At 45.3% G+C, this 16180-nt stretch overlaps 2 protein-coding genes across 2 annotated transcripts in view; one reads left to right on the forward strand and one right to left on the reverse strand.

Moving 5' to 3' along the window:
* Positions 1–564: 564 nt before the first annotated feature.
* Positions 565–14367, reverse strand: ILDR1 (immunoglobulin like domain containing receptor 1). Its single transcript, XM_072341541.1, has 8 exons — positions 14289–14367; positions 11760–11930; positions 10124–10273; positions 8471–8590; positions 8175–8321; positions 3660–3791; positions 1204–2030; positions 565–606 (listed from the first exon to the last, which is right to left on the reverse strand). Exons 1-8 carry the CDS (start codon positions 14356–14358, stop codon positions 565–567), a joined length of 1659 nt encoding a protein of 552 aa, XP_072197642.1. The 5' UTR covers positions 14359–14367.
* The window catches only part of CFAP44 (cilia and flagella associated protein 44), a 42467-nt gene continuing 40643 nt past the window's right edge, over positions 14357–16180 (forward strand). The window contains exons 1-2 of the mRNA XM_072336873.1: positions 14357–14536; positions 15112–15346. Coding sequence (XP_072192974.1) covers positions 14357–14536; positions 15112–15346 — 415 coding nt within the window. The remainder of the gene's footprint in view (positions 14537–15111; positions 15347–16180) is intronic.

The raw sequence follows: 16180 nt of genomic DNA on the forward strand, positions 1-16180 counted from the left end.
TTAATTTATTACATTTACAAATAAATTCAAGTCTGTGTTAAAGGCTAGAACAAGCATCTTTTTAGGTACTAAGGACTAAGCTTAATGTAGAGCAGGATGTTTCAGTCAGTATAGGGCAGATAAGCTGGCAGTGTGCAGATTGCAGTAAGGCAATAAGGTCCAGAGGTATCTTCCAACCTAAATTACTCTACTGTCCCGTGACTGCACGTCTCTGTGATTACCTGAGCCCTTCTGCAGTAACTGGTGTGCAAAGGATCGGTATTCTACATACTGTCCTCCTTGTAGTGTCAGGCAACTGATGTCTCTGGGAATATATTGTTTTTATTAAAAAAATCTGCTGTATCAAATAGCATGTTTTCAGCCCACAAATCTAAGTTTCCAAATCAAAGTAGGAACGAATATGGGCTATACATTGCTTCCACATCCACCAGACGTATCTTCTTCAAAAGCAGTTTCATCTTTTGTTTTTCTTTTGCTGGTTCAATCAAAAGCAGTCATCCCAACCATCCAGTTAAAAAAGCTAAAAAGAGTCCAGTGTGAATCTTCATTCTTTCAGTACTGGCATTAAATGACGATGCTTCTTGCACTATAGGAACTTCCTCTGTCCTGCAGGAGAAAATGAAAGATTCAGGATCAAGGAAAGACAGATGAAAACCAAGTGTTTTCCTACACGTTCTGAGCACTGAAGCAAAACCATTCATATATCTACACATCATAGCTGGGTCTAACACTACGTTTCCTTCCAAAACTCAGAGGGGAAAATTGTAATATGCAAAATATGGCCCCTTGAGAAGACAGCCACCCGGCAGAATACTGCATACAGGTGATAAGGGACACTTCATTTTGTTGTTCTTGTTGATTTTAAAAAACTCCACTTTTTTAAGGATGCACATATGTTTAGCTTCAATGATAGCAATTGGATCTGAACCTTTTCATACACAGGACACCGCTCGAAACCTAGTCACAGTATAAATTCATAAGTTGAGCTGTGAACAGCAGTCCTCAGGAGCTGCAGCTAGCAAGCCACCCTCTTCTATGTGGTCCGAAGGATCATGCCTTTCCCACCGTTTCCTAGGGTACTCAATACTCTTTGCCCTCCTTTTGAAAGAAAGGCATCAGGCTGCAAAAAATAATTGACATTCACTGTCAACCCCAGAACCCATCTCTGCCTTGTGACTGGAAGAAAAGAGGCAGGTGACTTACCGAGCGTGGCCCTGCACCCTCTCTGTGCTTGCTGTCACGATCTGGGATGATTTCTAGTGAGCGATAACTGGGAGGTTTATCTTCTGGCCATTCCCTAGACCGGTTGTGCCGCCTGCGGTTTTTCGCTGGGAGACGGATTTGCTCTTCTGAGGAGCTCCATGATCCCCGTCGAGAAGGGGGAGAGTAGCTGTGCCGCCGGTGCCTTGAGTTATTGCTGCTCCTGGTGTGCTGCTGGTACTCTCGCCTCACTGCAGGCTGCTGTCTCCGGCCATGATGGTGGCTGGAATGCTCCTTGGCCTCCTCTGAATAGAAACTGCAGCTGCTGCTGCTGCTTTTTCCCCTCTCAGTTTGGCGGGTGGGCGACACATCCCGCCTGGGGTGGTGGGGCCTGCCATCATAGCCGCCTGTCCTCTGCCTTGGAGGATGGTCCTCTCGCTGCCTGTCCCGGGGTTCCCGACTGTAGCTGGAACGAGAATCTTCACTAGAAGGCAAGGGCCACCTCCGATCTTCCCTCCTGTTCTCTGCTATGGAGTCCCAAGTTCTGGGGCTGCGGGTAGTTCTCTGTGGACGTGAGGAGCTGCTGCTCCCATGGGAGGAAGAGACGTGAGCAGTGAGAGGAGGAAGACCATTTGCACCACGCTGCATGATATCGCTACCCAGGGAGGACAGCAAGCTGGGCTGCACTGCCTGCCGCTGGTTGGAGGGTGGCCGGGGCTGTGATGGGTTAAGGTTTTGGATTTCAGATTCCAGATAGTCCAAAACACCCTTGTTAGGGGAAAGTCGAGCTTGTGGCTGCACCAATGGAAGACTGTTCTGCAGAGACACATCTGAAGATTAAATCACAGGGGGATGCAGTAAGTTAGGGAAAAACAAAAAGGAGTGAGCCTCTCTATGCTAACAGCCTTGTCTAAATCTCCTCTGAGTTTCACTTTGCTTCCTCACAAGTTTCAAGCACTGTAACAACAGAAGATAAGATTCAGAGTACAGAAACTAGTATGCTGCAGCCATGATCTACGTTCTGAGCAGCACATAGGTAAGAAATTAAGTCATCCAGCACACCAGGGAATGAGTATTCAGAGAGAGCAAGTTTTCCTACAGCATCAATAATTCTCTTGTTTTTTTTACTCTAATATCTTACTGAACTGGAAGTAAAATTAATCAATACTGAAAAAAAGATGCTTTTTTTTATTACAAATGCACAAAAACACACGCATAGATATAAGTAGAAAACTGTAGTTTCTCCTCTGTGAAGCTGGTGTGGTTCTGGAACAATTACCAAGAGAGGTCACAGAATCTTCATCCTTGCAGGTTTCCACGTTTCAGCTGGACAAAGCCACGCTAACGGAGGTTAGTGATAGTCCTGCTTTGAGCAAGAGGAAGGACTAGATGACCTCAGAGTTCCCTTCTACTCAGTATCTCTAAAATTTCAAATACGTGACATGAATAAGGCTAAGCAACAGCCTAAGGAACTAATATATCCACTGTATTCTGACAGCATGTCCATGTATTTCCTTGAGAAGTGCATTCCATCTCAACTGATGACAGCTCAGTCACAGATGTTCATAAAGTGAACCGATGCCCTGACTAGAAAAATACCAACTGCAGAATTAACTGAAGAGTTAACAAAGTACATAGTCAAACACCTTGAATCTAGCATTTCAGATGCTTACAAACTCTTCAAACAGTGGTTAAGACTGTAAAAACCTGTGACTGCTGTACAGTGACGAAAAGCTAATTTCAGATGAAAAAATCCTGTATTTATTTGAGAAGTCATGTTGAATTCTGCTACTCTTTTTGGGGGTGGTTAAATAATATTACTGGTAATAATTTATGCTATTGCTTATGTCTCTGTGACTTCAGACACTCTATCTTTCCAATTCAATTTAACTCAAAAATATATACAAGTTACGTAAGTAATTTTGGGGCAGAACACCTAGCAAATTCTTCCAGATTTATTCTTTGCTGAATGTAGACTAGATCTGTTGCACAGAAGGCAGTTTGCCCTCAGTTGTATGAAGACCAGACATTTGATAAGAATTCAAACAAATTGCACCTCGCTACTCATGTCAATTTTGGATATAAGGAGTTGACCGTGACCAGCACAGCAAAACAAAGACACAGTACCCTCTTCTACCCCATGAAGTGAGATAAGCTGGGTATATTTACCCTGCAGTCACTGTGTTGTAGCACAAGATTCACCTTAGTTAGCATTAAACTACTTCACCCAGCACTGAGCCTAGCAAGACACTTAAGATGGATATGCTGTATTTATCCACCCAGGCAAGTCTAAAGTGTGTTGCAAAGGTAGCAGAGCTGTCATGCTGGGATGTGCAGTCATGCTAGGAACATCTTTCTCACTCTGTAGTAAAGAGGATAAAGACTCACTGTTGAAGCTCCCTAAGAAGTTACTTGCTTCTCTTTCCTGTTTCCCTCTGAAATTATGACCATAGTCTCACCTTGTTGCAGTAGAGGGTTCAGCTGGTAAGAGGAAAGTTGTGAATTCCTATCAGCACCTCCATAGAACATATTAGGTAGCATCCAAGGTGCAAATGCCTGAGCCCGCTTCATGAACCGATGCCGTTCCAGTACTGTAAAAGAAGAAAGCTTTGAGCAGCTATGCCTAGAGTACAGCTTGCAGAGCATTTATCTTTGTGTTTAATAGACTCTAGCTTTTGAATGTGATCACAGAATGGGAAGCTTTCTCCAACTTATGACAAAGCTTAAAAATGGAGCATGGGAAATGTTCACAAAGAAGCTGTACAGCTTTCAAAACAGAAAGAACAGCTAAAACAGAAGAAAAGGGTTACTGCCTCATTTTTCATTTTCAGGAACCAGAAACAAACAACACTAGGATTAAGTATACAGCACAGAACCTAATGCAGGACTTCTGTCTGCCATGTCATTATGAGTACAGCTGTGGCAAAGTGGGAAATAATGTTTCATACAGCAAAACATACCACATTGTTTTCGTTCTTAAAACTCTTTCAGTTCACCATTAGTTCTTTTCCTACAGTTACACGAGTCCTTTTTTGCCCCCTTCATGTAGGCTTTGTCTAGATCTTATCTTCCACACCACATACAAAAGCCGTTTCTTCAGTGGTCTACAAACAAGGCACTCAGAGACACATTGTCTACCTTCTTCCTGTCTAGTCTTTCAACTGCTCTTGTTGTATCTCTCCAATTTATCTCTGCATGACTGCAAAAATTAAATCCCTTTGGACAACGTGGTCAAACTGGTGCTGTTCTCAATAGCAATGTCCTGTGCTCCAGAAGAGGAAAATCAATGGAAATTTCCACTTTGTCACCATTTTTCCATCATTAACTCCAGTTTGCTACCAGTGAAGTCAGGCTTCAATTCAACCTTATTTTCTTCAGCACTTGTACCTCCCCCCTACAGAGACCGTATCACCATCGCTGTCTTCAAAACCATCACTCATTGCTGGCTCTTTTTTGGGGGGGAAAGCTAAAACATCTCTAAAAACGCCTTACACTTTCTATCAGAGAGAATCAAAACTTAAGTTTACAAGTAAATTCTGCAAGCCCTAGACATTATGAAGTCTGACTCTGCGTGGTTTGTCTTTCACAATTTGGTGAAACACTTCTGCATCTGGGGCTTTTGCAAAAATTCTCTTACATGGCTTCTCTGGAATCTCAAAAGAAGCAGTCTTTTACTGCAGTCTCTTCCACAAGGAACTAACAGATCATTCTTGCCCACACATTTCAGCAGACGGGTAAGAATGTAATTGCCTTTGAGACACTTACCCCTCTGATAAATGTCTGAAGTTGGCTGATGAAATTAAAAGTTACTGAAGGGGAAGAGACTGGGGATACGCAGGCCGGCTGCACAAGTCTTCCTTCTGTAAGAAACCAGGCTACAGCAAAGCTCCAATTAATTCTGTCCCCTGAGTTCATCTGTAGCAAGCAGCATTTAGACAAGGAGTACTCTCAGGGTCTCAACTCCTCCATTTCCTGTAGCACTCAATTTATTAAACAGATTGCATATATGTACTCCTTTATCTGTTTCAATGAATTTCCACAGAGCACCACCTGTAGCAGAACAGGAACTGACACTTCCTCTGAGCGCATCCTTCCCTTCCTCCACAGCTCACGCAGTTCCACTTTGTTCTCCACTCAACTCCCTCCCCAGCCCGGCTCCAAAGGGAACTACAAAGCTGGTGACTTCAGGAGTTTTAATCCTAATACACCGATATTTCTTCACAGTAGTGTGGCCTGAGGTAGCAGCTTTAAAGCATTTAATCTAAAACTTGCTTCATTATTTTCTTTCCAAGGGATTTTCCACCAGTTTAGCTTTTAAATTTGGAAGAAGAAAACAAAGAGAAATAAAAACAAAGGCCCTGTCTGTTCCTCTCCCATTCCTCTGGTTTTCACCTTCAAAATGTCCTTGCACCTGTGGGATTCACATCTCTGAGTTTTGAATGCAGTCCTACATGAGCAGCAAAAGGCTCAGCAGCAAAATGCACACTTACAGTACTACAGGATCGTCTCTCTTTAAGGCAGTCCCTAGCACCAGCCATCCGAAGTCTATGATTCTCTGATCTTCCCTCATAGCTGAACAAACACAGAATCATCCCTGGACTTTCTTTACTCCCTCATCTTTTTTTCCATCCCCAGATACTTTGCCTTTCAGTTTCATCCCAGTATACACTCTTGAATTCAGTACTCTGGTTCCCCACTTGCAAAATGGAGGTAAAATTATCGATCTCTAAAGTGTTTGTGAACATTTTTATCTGAGGAAGGTCAGATTCAAGATAGTTCCAAAACTCATACCTGCTATAAAACTCTGGCAGGGTGTTTCACTGTTCCCTTTTTCAACCATTCCCTGCTGAGAAAAGTCTGTTCTTTACCTTTGACAGCTTCTGGGCCATTTATCCAATTCTAAAAAAAAAAATTACTTTCCAACCTAATCAGACCAGGGTGCAAGGATTTCCTATTTTGCGCCAATTCATTGATAGAAGAAGTCTGCAGGAGAAAAGGAACTAATAGGAACAGAAGGAGGTCGTACATGTATTTACCACAATATCTGTACTAGTAGGCCTTTTGCAGTTTTCCATGGGAAATGTAATTGGCTTTCCCCCTGGGGCACGCTTAAGATTTCCGTAACACCAATTCTGAATTACCCAAACAATTCACTTCTATTACAAGGTTCGAAATCATGTTAGCTGATGTTCTGATGAGTCACCTCACCTCAGCGTATCCCAAGCCCATTCAGCAGATCTAGGCTACCCTCTAGTGGTCATTAAACGGGAAAAAATCATCCACATTCAATTCATGCTGTAATTCTACAATTTAATTGATGACTTTTGCCTTCTCTTCAATTACATGGTACTGTTATTTCTTAGAACTGCTTTTTAAGATATTTACTGCCTCAATCTTCTGTTTTTTAAGTCCCCAGTTCATTTCCAGGAGGCTAAAAAGTCTGCTGGAAGCAGGATGAAGTGAAGGTGCACCAGAGCAGGGAGCAATCTCTCAAGGATTCCTTGCCAAGTAGATCAAGAGAGCAGGCAGCCGGGATGGAAATTATATTCACAGATTCCAACAGCCAGTCATGGAGGCTGAGCTCTTCTTTACCTTCTCTGAGAAGGCAGAGGTTTTAGGAACCCCACACGAATTTCTCCCATTTATCCACAGCAGAAGGCAGGAAAGACAAAAGCAGCACTTTGGAAAGTGCCATTGTCACCTACAGCACAGAAAGTAACTCCCCATAAAAAGCTCAAGCATTTTCAAAATCCTTTCCTCGATGAAAATCGGGAAGTCTGGAGGTGCAAATCTTTCACCTCCATCGCCTTTCTCTCATGGAAAGCAACTTCTCTGCCAAATTTCCATTGCATCCTCATCTCCACTGCATCCTCGGCACCACACAACCAAATTATTCCAAGAAACTGTTTTGTTTGGTTTTGGCTTTAGCAAATGAGATGGTCTGTTTGCTCTTTGCAAAGGCTAAGCAGATTAAGCATAAAACTAAAACTCTTACAGTAGCCTCTTTCAGCTGTTAGCGAGCTTACTAACACCCAAGGTATTCCAAACAATGCTTCCACAACTGAGAAGAAACACAGCTCCTGTTCCCAAGTCATCTCCTTGCAGCATCTGCAGAACAATCCAGTGATTTCAGTGATAGGTAAATGTATTTGCTGTACTTTGTTCCTATCAAATTGTATAAAGTGTGTGTGGGGATGCTATTCTGCCTTATGTCACTCTTACGTTACAGTTACAGGAACACAGAGATTAAAGAACCATACCAGTCAAAATTTAAACACTATGCGTGGCTGGCCCTATTAATGGACCACTGTCTGGCTGCAGAATCTTCATAACAGCAAACATTTGCACACAACTAAGTTTCTCTTGACCCTCAAAACTTCAGAAAGCATTTGTAGTGTTGACCACCATGATAGGCCTTTTTCCTTTCCTTCTCACTTCCTTCCTCACTCAAAAAAATCAAGCCCAAAGAGAGAAAACCTTTTTCTTGTGACAAGGGCAGCTCTGAAATTAACCAGATGACACAGAAATCCAAATTTTATACAAGTACCTCTCAGAGCAACATACTTGAAGGTTAGGCCACTTTGGAGAGTAACATCACTGTAAGGACAAGGCACTAGCTTGCTTGCTTCTCTCAAGTGCGTAGGCCAAAGAACCATAAAACAGGTTAAAAATCAGTCTTGAGCTACTCACACAAGGCCAGTGACTGTGTCCTGGATGATGACATGCAAGAACTTGGCAGTAAGGTGTCAGTGGGGACAAATATTTGAAAGTAGGACACATGAATGCAAAATGGGATCCACATCCCCTTCTCTAATCTCAAGTAGGGTGGTCATAAATGTAACATTGTCACTCAAAGAAATCTCACAGTCTATATGGACACTGAACTGGGGGGAAAAAGTGAGAACTCAGAAAACTGCATCAAGTTTTTGTCATGACAGAAATAATGAATGAACAAATAATTACTTGCATCTCACCTTTTTCATTACAGCAGCACCTGGTTGGGCAGCAGACACACCGGATATGGCAGCAGCAATGCTGGGGACAGCACTGACACCAGCATATTCCAATCAGCAGGAGGAGAAGGAGGCCACCGAGGATGATGAGGAGTACTGTGAGCCAGTCTATGGGAGAAATGGAGAGAGAAAGAGGATCCTGACATACCTGGTCACAGTGACTCAACAAGAACCTTACCCAAACCGGAGAAATCTTGGGGGGCTGAGAGAGAAAAGAACACAAGAAGATATCTGCTGCCCAGGCAGCAGGAACTTACGTAAAACAATTAGCTTAACTTCCTTGTCTGGATCTCCTGAGGTATCTCCTGGTGCTTCCACAGTGCAGTAGTATACGCCATGGTCCCACCACATGACCTCACTGATAACAAGGTCTGCCCCTGAGGGAGAAGGACTGAGAGGTGAGCAGAATATCTGAAACTGACACTCCTTTCAGACCCTACTCTAAGAGGGCCCCTTGCTTGCAGGCAATATCGAGTACTGCATATCCCCTCTTCCCAAGGGTAGCCATCACATTCAGACAATCCTCTAACCACTAACAAATTCTGTGAACTGCCAGTCCTATTTCTCTTTGTGTTGCTGGAAGGCAACATTACTTAGAAGTGGGACTAGTTCTGTGTGCAGCGATACACCAGACTATTGCTGGGTCATGTACGTTAAAAAGCATGCTGCCAGCTGCCAGCACTGGTTTTGGAACACAGGCTCTTGTAATCGTTAGGCCAGACATCCCAGTTACTCTTTCACAGCAGCATCAGCTAATGCTCCAAGGATAGCACAGAGCATATAATGCACCTATAAAGCTATGTGACACTTCTTAAAGGAAATAACTGTTTTCTGTCCTGTGAACTCCTCAGCTAACCTTTACACTTCAGCAAAATGCTTGGGTATCCTCAACTCAGCCTTAACTTGTAGTGCCTGCAACACTCTTAGGCCAGGTAGGGGGCAGGGGAGCTGGCCCTTCACAACTTTCTCAGAATCACAGAGTCACTTGAGTTGGAAAGGACACCCAAAAGTCATCTAGTCCAATTCCCCTGCAATGAACAGGGACACTTACAGCTAGACCAGGTTGCTCAGAGCACCATTGAGCCTGACCTTGAATGTGTCCAGGGATGGGGCATCCATCACCTCTGGACAACCTGTGCTAGTGCTTCGCTATCCTTGACATAATTTTTTTTTTCCTTATACCCAATCTAAATCTCCCCTCTTTTCATTTGAAATCATTTCCCCTTGTCCTGTCACAACAGTCCCTGCTAAGGAGCCTACTCCTTTCTTTCTTATAGCCACTCTCTAAGTACTAAAAGGCCACTCTCAAGCCTCCCTGGAGCCTTCTCTTCTCCTGGCTGAACAGCCCCAGCTCTCTCAGCCTGTCTTCACAGGGCAGGTGCTCCATCCCTTGGATCATTTTTGTGGCCCTCCTCCAACAGGTCTACGTTTCTCCTGTACTGAGGACTCTACATCTGGATGCAGTACTCCAGGTGAGGTCTCACCAGAGCAGTGCAGAGTGACAGGATCACCTCCCTCCACCTAAAAAAAAAGCAGGCCATGCTGCTTTTGATGCAGCCCAGGATATGGTTGGCTTTCTGGGCTGCGAGGGCACACTGCTCGCTCATGTCCAGCCTGCCATCCACCACTAACCCCAAGTCCTTTTCAGCATGGCTGTGCTCAATTCTTTCATCTCCTAGTTTGCATGGATAGTAGGGGTACTGTGACTTAAGTGCAAAACCTTGGACTTGGATTTGCTGAACATCATGATGTCCTCCTGGGCCCACTGCTAGAGCCTGTCTAGGTTTCTACTGCCACATCAAAGAATTCATAAGCCACAGATAACATTACCCATATTTACGCTTTTCTTTGCTTAGTAAGCCCAGATCCTGGATAGTTCATTGCCTCCCTGTTGAGGTCACGTCACTTACGGTTCTGGATGGTGATCTTCCGTTGCCGGTAGTCAACACCCAGCACAGGCTCATTCTGCCCATATTTCTGGATGACAATGCGCACCTTTCGTTGGACATCATTGCAGTCATCAGACGGGTCCTGGCCAAGAGCTAAGCCGGCTTGGTACGCTATAAGCACACATCATCAAATAAGATGCAAAACATTATTTCAAAGGGTCAAATTCTATCCCCTTGTAAGAAGCAGAGAACTCCTGAATACACATGTACACTCGCTTTTGTTCAGTAAGACAAAGCACGGCTTCAGAAGAGAAAGGATAAGTTGCTTTGTAGTGTTTGAAAGCAAAAAGAGGGAGAGCCATAGGAATGACAGAGATTTTGAGAGCTTTAGAGGAGCTCCTGTGCTCACAACTGAAAAAACAATAACACAAAGAATCTAACAAAGGTAAGTGGGAGGGCAGGACCCAGTACAAAGACAAACTGCAAGGAAAAAAGTTACAGAACTCCTAGAATCTCTGGAACAAAAGCAAAACTGTGTTTATTTAACAACAAAAAATATCTCTAGACACATACAAACCACCGTGGGATTACCTTCCTTTCCCTCTTCTATCCCATTATACGCTGTGGAGCTCCTAAAGACAGGAAAAACCAGCATCCAATTCCTGCACAGGTCTACACCATATAGAGACCCAATAACACTAATAGAAGACTAGTAGCAACTTCTGTCTAATACTCTCACGAGAGATTCACAGTATAGCCTAAGATGGAGTTGCCAGGCATTTGGGAACTGAGATTTGTGGAGTCTACTGATACAGACACTCAGCACTGTCTGTAAAGGACTTGCAAAGAAGAAAAAGACAGGACAAACCTTGTCAAAGACATGGCTGTGCTTACAATGGATCATGAAGAGCAGGTCCACCTAAGCAAACACTATGAGCTTTGTGCTTTTCATCCTTCTTGGGGTCTGTGAGCCTGAGCCACATTACTCTGGGAACAGCAGAGCATCAGATCCACCTGCTTGCAGACTTGGCTGTAGACCTATCCAACCCATCCAGAGATAGGACTTCAGCACCAAGACACTAAATAAGTTTAGGGCCTTCATTCTTAAGTATGCAATTAAACTAAGGCTGGCCAGTTTAAACACACCATCTTAAACACTCCTGGAACAAGGCAACAAGCACCAGATTATCTGCATATGAAATGTTGCCACTAGTATTAAATGCTATTACTTAGAAGCCTTCCTGTACTCCAAAGAGCACATTTCTGCCTAAAATCAGTAACACTCAGTCACCAGTCTCCAACTTTAAAACTAGAGCCTACCATGTAATCATTATGTCTACATGCTGCAAGACCCTTGTTTTCAAACACAGGACTGCCAAGTCTGACACGTAAAACATGGTTGAATCTGTCTGCCTTCTGATCTGATGACAAGGAGGACAGACAAACTGCTTTGGATGGGATTTCTATGAGACAGTACCATAACGTTTTGACATTGCAAAGGAAATCACAGATACAATCTTGTTTTCTTGGGTCCTGGGGAAATACCACTGCCTGACCTACTCTGTGGTCAGGAAAAACCTGTATTCCCCAGTAATTCTTCATTCCTGTTCCTTTCAATTTGAAAAGCCATTCCTTGGAAGACAAGCATGATACTCACAGACTGAGTAGTAATCAAAGATGGGGTCCTTGCAGAAGGATTTGAAGCGCCAGGTCACCACTACATCCTGCAGTTGGGCTGAAGTGCTGTAGTCACACTTGAGGGTAATACTGGCAAATAAGGTGGTGTAACGCTCAGTATCCTGCACTGTCACCAGCAAGGAGAGGCAACCTGCAAAAGAGAACACAGGTGGCAGTCAAGCAGCAATGGCAGACATCACAACATAACTCACTCTGCACCAGACCAATAACTGAAGTACACCTCCCTTAGCCTCACAAGGGATTTGCATTTAAAGACACTCTTCTTAATAAAGCTATTAACTGTGTATGTTTAGAACTCATTCATAACAGCTTCCACAACACTGTCTATCCAAACAGCTGCATATATCCGGAGAGGTTTTACAAAGTTTCTCATAAGCTACGCTTTATTTTAGCCACACTCAGAGACATCTCTATCTTGTTTAAACTTTGATAATAAATTAATCTGTGCTTGTCATTAACAACAGAAAAGTTATCACCAGTTGCCTTTGATAAGGCAATACAAATAGTGCAGAGTGAGCGTAGGATGCCCTGTCTGGAACATATCCCAGGAATCAGGAAAGGCTTGTGGTGCTCTGCTAGGTGCTTTCAGACTGGGAAGTAGAGGGAAAATGAAATGTCCGAAGTTACAAACCAAGAGGATCATGAACTAGCACTTGTATTCCACATCTTCCCCTCTGTTCTCATATTTTCAGGATGAGAACCAGGAATAAGGGGATATGTAACATCTAGATCATACCTGCAAGCATTTCAGTGCCCTCTTAGGCTGCATGGAGTATGCTCCTGACAAACATAGGCTCACCCAGTTTCCACCAAGTGGAAACCATATAGCTGCAGAGGTGCAGCATTGTCTCAACACGTATTTTTGCATTTGGATACTGTCTATGCAGTACTTGCTTGGTTTCTGGTTTGAAAAAAGACTTGTGGCTAGCCAACTCAAAGCAGAGCAGAGCAAGTTCTTTTGCTAATCACGGTAAGCTCTGAGTCCAAGACCTCTTTGAAAAATAAAATATACACAGGCTTAAACACAGAAATAGTAGCAATGATGCAAAATTCTAGCAAAATGAAGGCCGTTTTTTACAGTGCTGCAGTTATACAGGGTCCAGACTAGTGACAGGTAGCTGCACTGACTTTTGTTTAATAGCACGGCACGTTGACACACTTTGTTTCATCTTTAATTGTGAAACAGCTCACACACAAGATCTTACCATGTGAAATCACAAGAAACCAAACCAAAATCAAAACCTTTAAGTCTAGCAAAACCTTGATCTCATTGGCAACCAAACAGATCTTTCCCATAAGAATTCTGACCTTCATGGACACAGCTTTTCTGTTTTCCACAGGAATATCTCTCAAACAAGAATAAGATACTCAAAATAACTGTGTGCTTTCCACTTACAGAAACCAAAGTTCTTTTTGAACTCTTTTTTCTCATTAGCTCTGTTCTACACAAGAATTGAACAAGTTTCCTACTTTTTAATGAGGTTAAAAACCCACTTTTCCCAATAGAGGACAGTCAGATGTCTCCGCACATCTGGTGTTCCATACCAGCCTCCCCAATCAACACCACACAAGACAACTAAAATGCTGTGAAATTAAGATAGGTTCCTAGAGTTGAATAACACCCCTCCCCTACATGCTGCTCTCCTCTTGCTTGGAAAGAACAAATTTGGGACTACCAACCTAGCAAGCTACTGCTAACTCATATCTATGACCTCCTTTGAATAAAATACTGACCTTTAGAACTGATGAAGCCAATTTTTAGTTGGTACATCAAACAGGAATACTGCTGTCAAGCTAGGCAATCAACTGGCATACCTCTGTATTTTTTACCTCACTTACTGGTGCCCTCTCTGAAAAACAGAACCTTGATGCTCAAAGCGACACCATCAGCAAACAGAACATGGATTCGAGAAGCAAAACGATCAGTTTCGTCCCTACAGGAGATCGGAAGCCATCAAGCAACCTGCAAAGCTTCAAAGGAAAGCCGCCTCCGAACACGAAGGGCAGCTCTGGTTTCCATGTAGGCGCGCACCCAGCAGGTGCTGAAGCAGTGTAGTCACATCAAATCCTAACGTGGCTTGTAGACAAGCCAGAGGGGACCGCCATGTGCCTTCCCGTGCCCAGGCCCAAACCAACCTAGTAGTACAAAGGCGACACGGGAGGCGGCCAGGAAGTTGGGGGCCACTTCCTCCTCGGCCAAGCATGGGCCGCACTCTTGGGGTAACAAAACCACGCACTGATCGGTCCTCCTGGTGCTTCCTCGGGACGGCCCGGCTCTTTTGCCCGGCTCCGGGCGAGGCCCTGGGCAGGCACCCCAAAACCTGCCCCAGGTTACGCAAGGCGGGCGGCCGCAGACGCTCGCCCGGCCCAGCTCCCCTTATCCCGGCCGCTCCCCTTGCCCTCGCCGCGAGGGCGCCTCCTGACCCCGGCTCCGTACAGGTGCCACGAGGCGGGGACCGTCCCCGCTCCGCCGTGCGGTTTTACTCACCGGCCGGCAGGCAGGCCAGCAGTAGCCATGCCAGCAGCAGCTCCCGCTCGTAGCACCCGCACCGGGCCATGGCGCGGCCTCCTCCTCCCGCCCGGGGCCGTCGCGACAGGCCACCCCGCCGCTCCCACAGGCCCTCCCCTTCCCGTGGCACCTGTCCCAGCGACGGGCGCTGCCGCCCGCGGCAGTCCCCTCCCCTCACTCCCTCTCTCCTTTCCCGGGCCCCTGGCGGAGGCCTCTGCTGTGGGCAGGTACACCTTCTTCCCACTCCACGCTTGTGCCCTACCACAAGCGGGGAGGACGCTGCCTCCCAGTTTCAGAACCTGCTCCAAGATGAATGTTTATTGGTAGACATGTAAACATGCACAGGTTGTGGTGGCTGGCAGCCGCCTTGCCTGCCTGCTTGCCTATGCCTGGGTGCCAGGGCAGCCACCTCGCGGCTGGAAGGCAGCAGCAGGTGCACGAGCTTTTGTTTTTGGGTAGCTTTTTGGCCTTCAGCAGCGGATTTCTTCCTCTGAACTGACTTTGAGAGGAAAGCCATCGTGGAAACGCTCTGATCAGTGCCCAGACATGTTGCTGCCCTGTGTGGAAGCTGTGTGATGCAGGAGAGCATCAGCTTTAGGCATTTATGGCTGGGCTGTCATCGTGGCTGCAGCCTTTAGTGGCTGTTGCGTGGGATGGAGATGGCACGGATGGGATGCAGAGCATCCAAAATCCAAACCCTATGTCCGAGAGCAGCGTCCAAACTGCTCCTTGAACTCCAGTGGTTCGGGGCTGCGGTGGCTGCAGACATAAATACGCATTTTTGAGCGGGCTTTGTTGTCAGTGTTGGAAAAGACAACCCGAAGCTGATTCTCCCGTCCCTCCGATTTATGGCGGAATCGCTGCCACCTCCACCCCAGCCGTTAGAAGGCGTAAAGGCTGCCGCCGCCTCATAGCTCGTCTTGCGGGTGTGCGCACGCGCGAAGCGCCCTCTCTCCGAACTACCGCTCCCAAGGTGCTCAAGGCGCCGCGGAGCGGTTGCCTGGAGACCGGTAACGCCAAGCTGGATGCGGCTCCAGGTAAGCGGTGGGCTTTGGCTCCATCAGCCCTCACACAGGCTACTAGTCGCCTGTGTCCGCAACCTTCCGTGGCTCTGCCCTCGCTTAGCATCCCACTAGTCTCCCGGTGGCAGCTGGGGCCCTGCAGGGCTGCCATATCCTCTGTGTGTTGCTTAGCTTAGGGAAAGTAAAACAGAATAAACGTTCTGTGGCTGAGACGGACAATCCCTTCTCTCTGAAACGTGAGACGTGTTGGTTTTGCTGTACTGCATGTGAGAAGGCCTTTGTTTTTATTGCCTGTCGCATACGTGCACTCTGCAGTTCATTTTTATGGCTTTCCTTTACGTCGGGTGTTAATAAGTAACTGTGGTGATACGGCCTGTTTCGTATCTTGCTTAACCGAAACCTGGTTACTCACCTTTATCTGCTCAGCAGACTTTAATAGACTTAACACTCTCACTTCAGACTTGAGGCATGAGACAGAGCTGGGATGTCCGGGTCATACAAAGGGCTATTTTAGTTTGAAATTAGAGTTAGGTTTTATTTCTTCTGGTTTATTGGAAAATATTTTGCGTGCAACACAGCAATAGTCGGGTTCTACGCAAGGCTCTCCTGTCCACTTCTTTTATCTCTTTGCTGGAGGACAAAAGACATAATGGAGCTGTGACAGTGGTGATGTGTCTGGATCCTGCTTTGTAGCTATAGCCTTGCTGTCTCAGTCTCTGGCTAGTAAATATTTTATATACATAACTTTAATTGCTGCAAGGATTGGCAATCTGTGCTACACTCCTCTCTCCTAATTCCTCTATTTTACGAGACAGCAATATTCTCTACTATGAAAAATTACTGCCTTGG

The sequence above is a fragment of the Excalfactoria chinensis genome, chromosome 1 (genome assembly GCF_039878825.1).
Source record: "Excalfactoria chinensis isolate bCotChi1 chromosome 1, bCotChi1.hap2, whole genome shotgun sequence".
Classification (NCBI taxonomy): domain Eukaryota; kingdom Metazoa; phylum Chordata; class Aves; order Galliformes; family Phasianidae; genus Excalfactoria; species Excalfactoria chinensis.

Excerpts from the sequence above, each read along its gene's own strand:
- ILDR1 (XM_072341541.1), bottom strand. The coding sequence starts at position 14,358 with ATGGCCCGGTGCGGGTGCTACGAGCGGGAGCTGCTGCTGGCATGGCTA. Across the intron at positions 11,931-14,288 it reads GCTGGCCTGCCTGCCGGCCG|GTTGCCTCTCCTTGCTGGTG; the intron begins GTGAGTAAAACC and ends TCTCTTTTGCAG. Across the intron at positions 2,031-3,659 it reads GAACCCTCTACTGCAACAAG|ATGTGTCTCTGCAGAACAGT; the intron begins GTGAGACTATGG and ends TTTAATCTTCAG.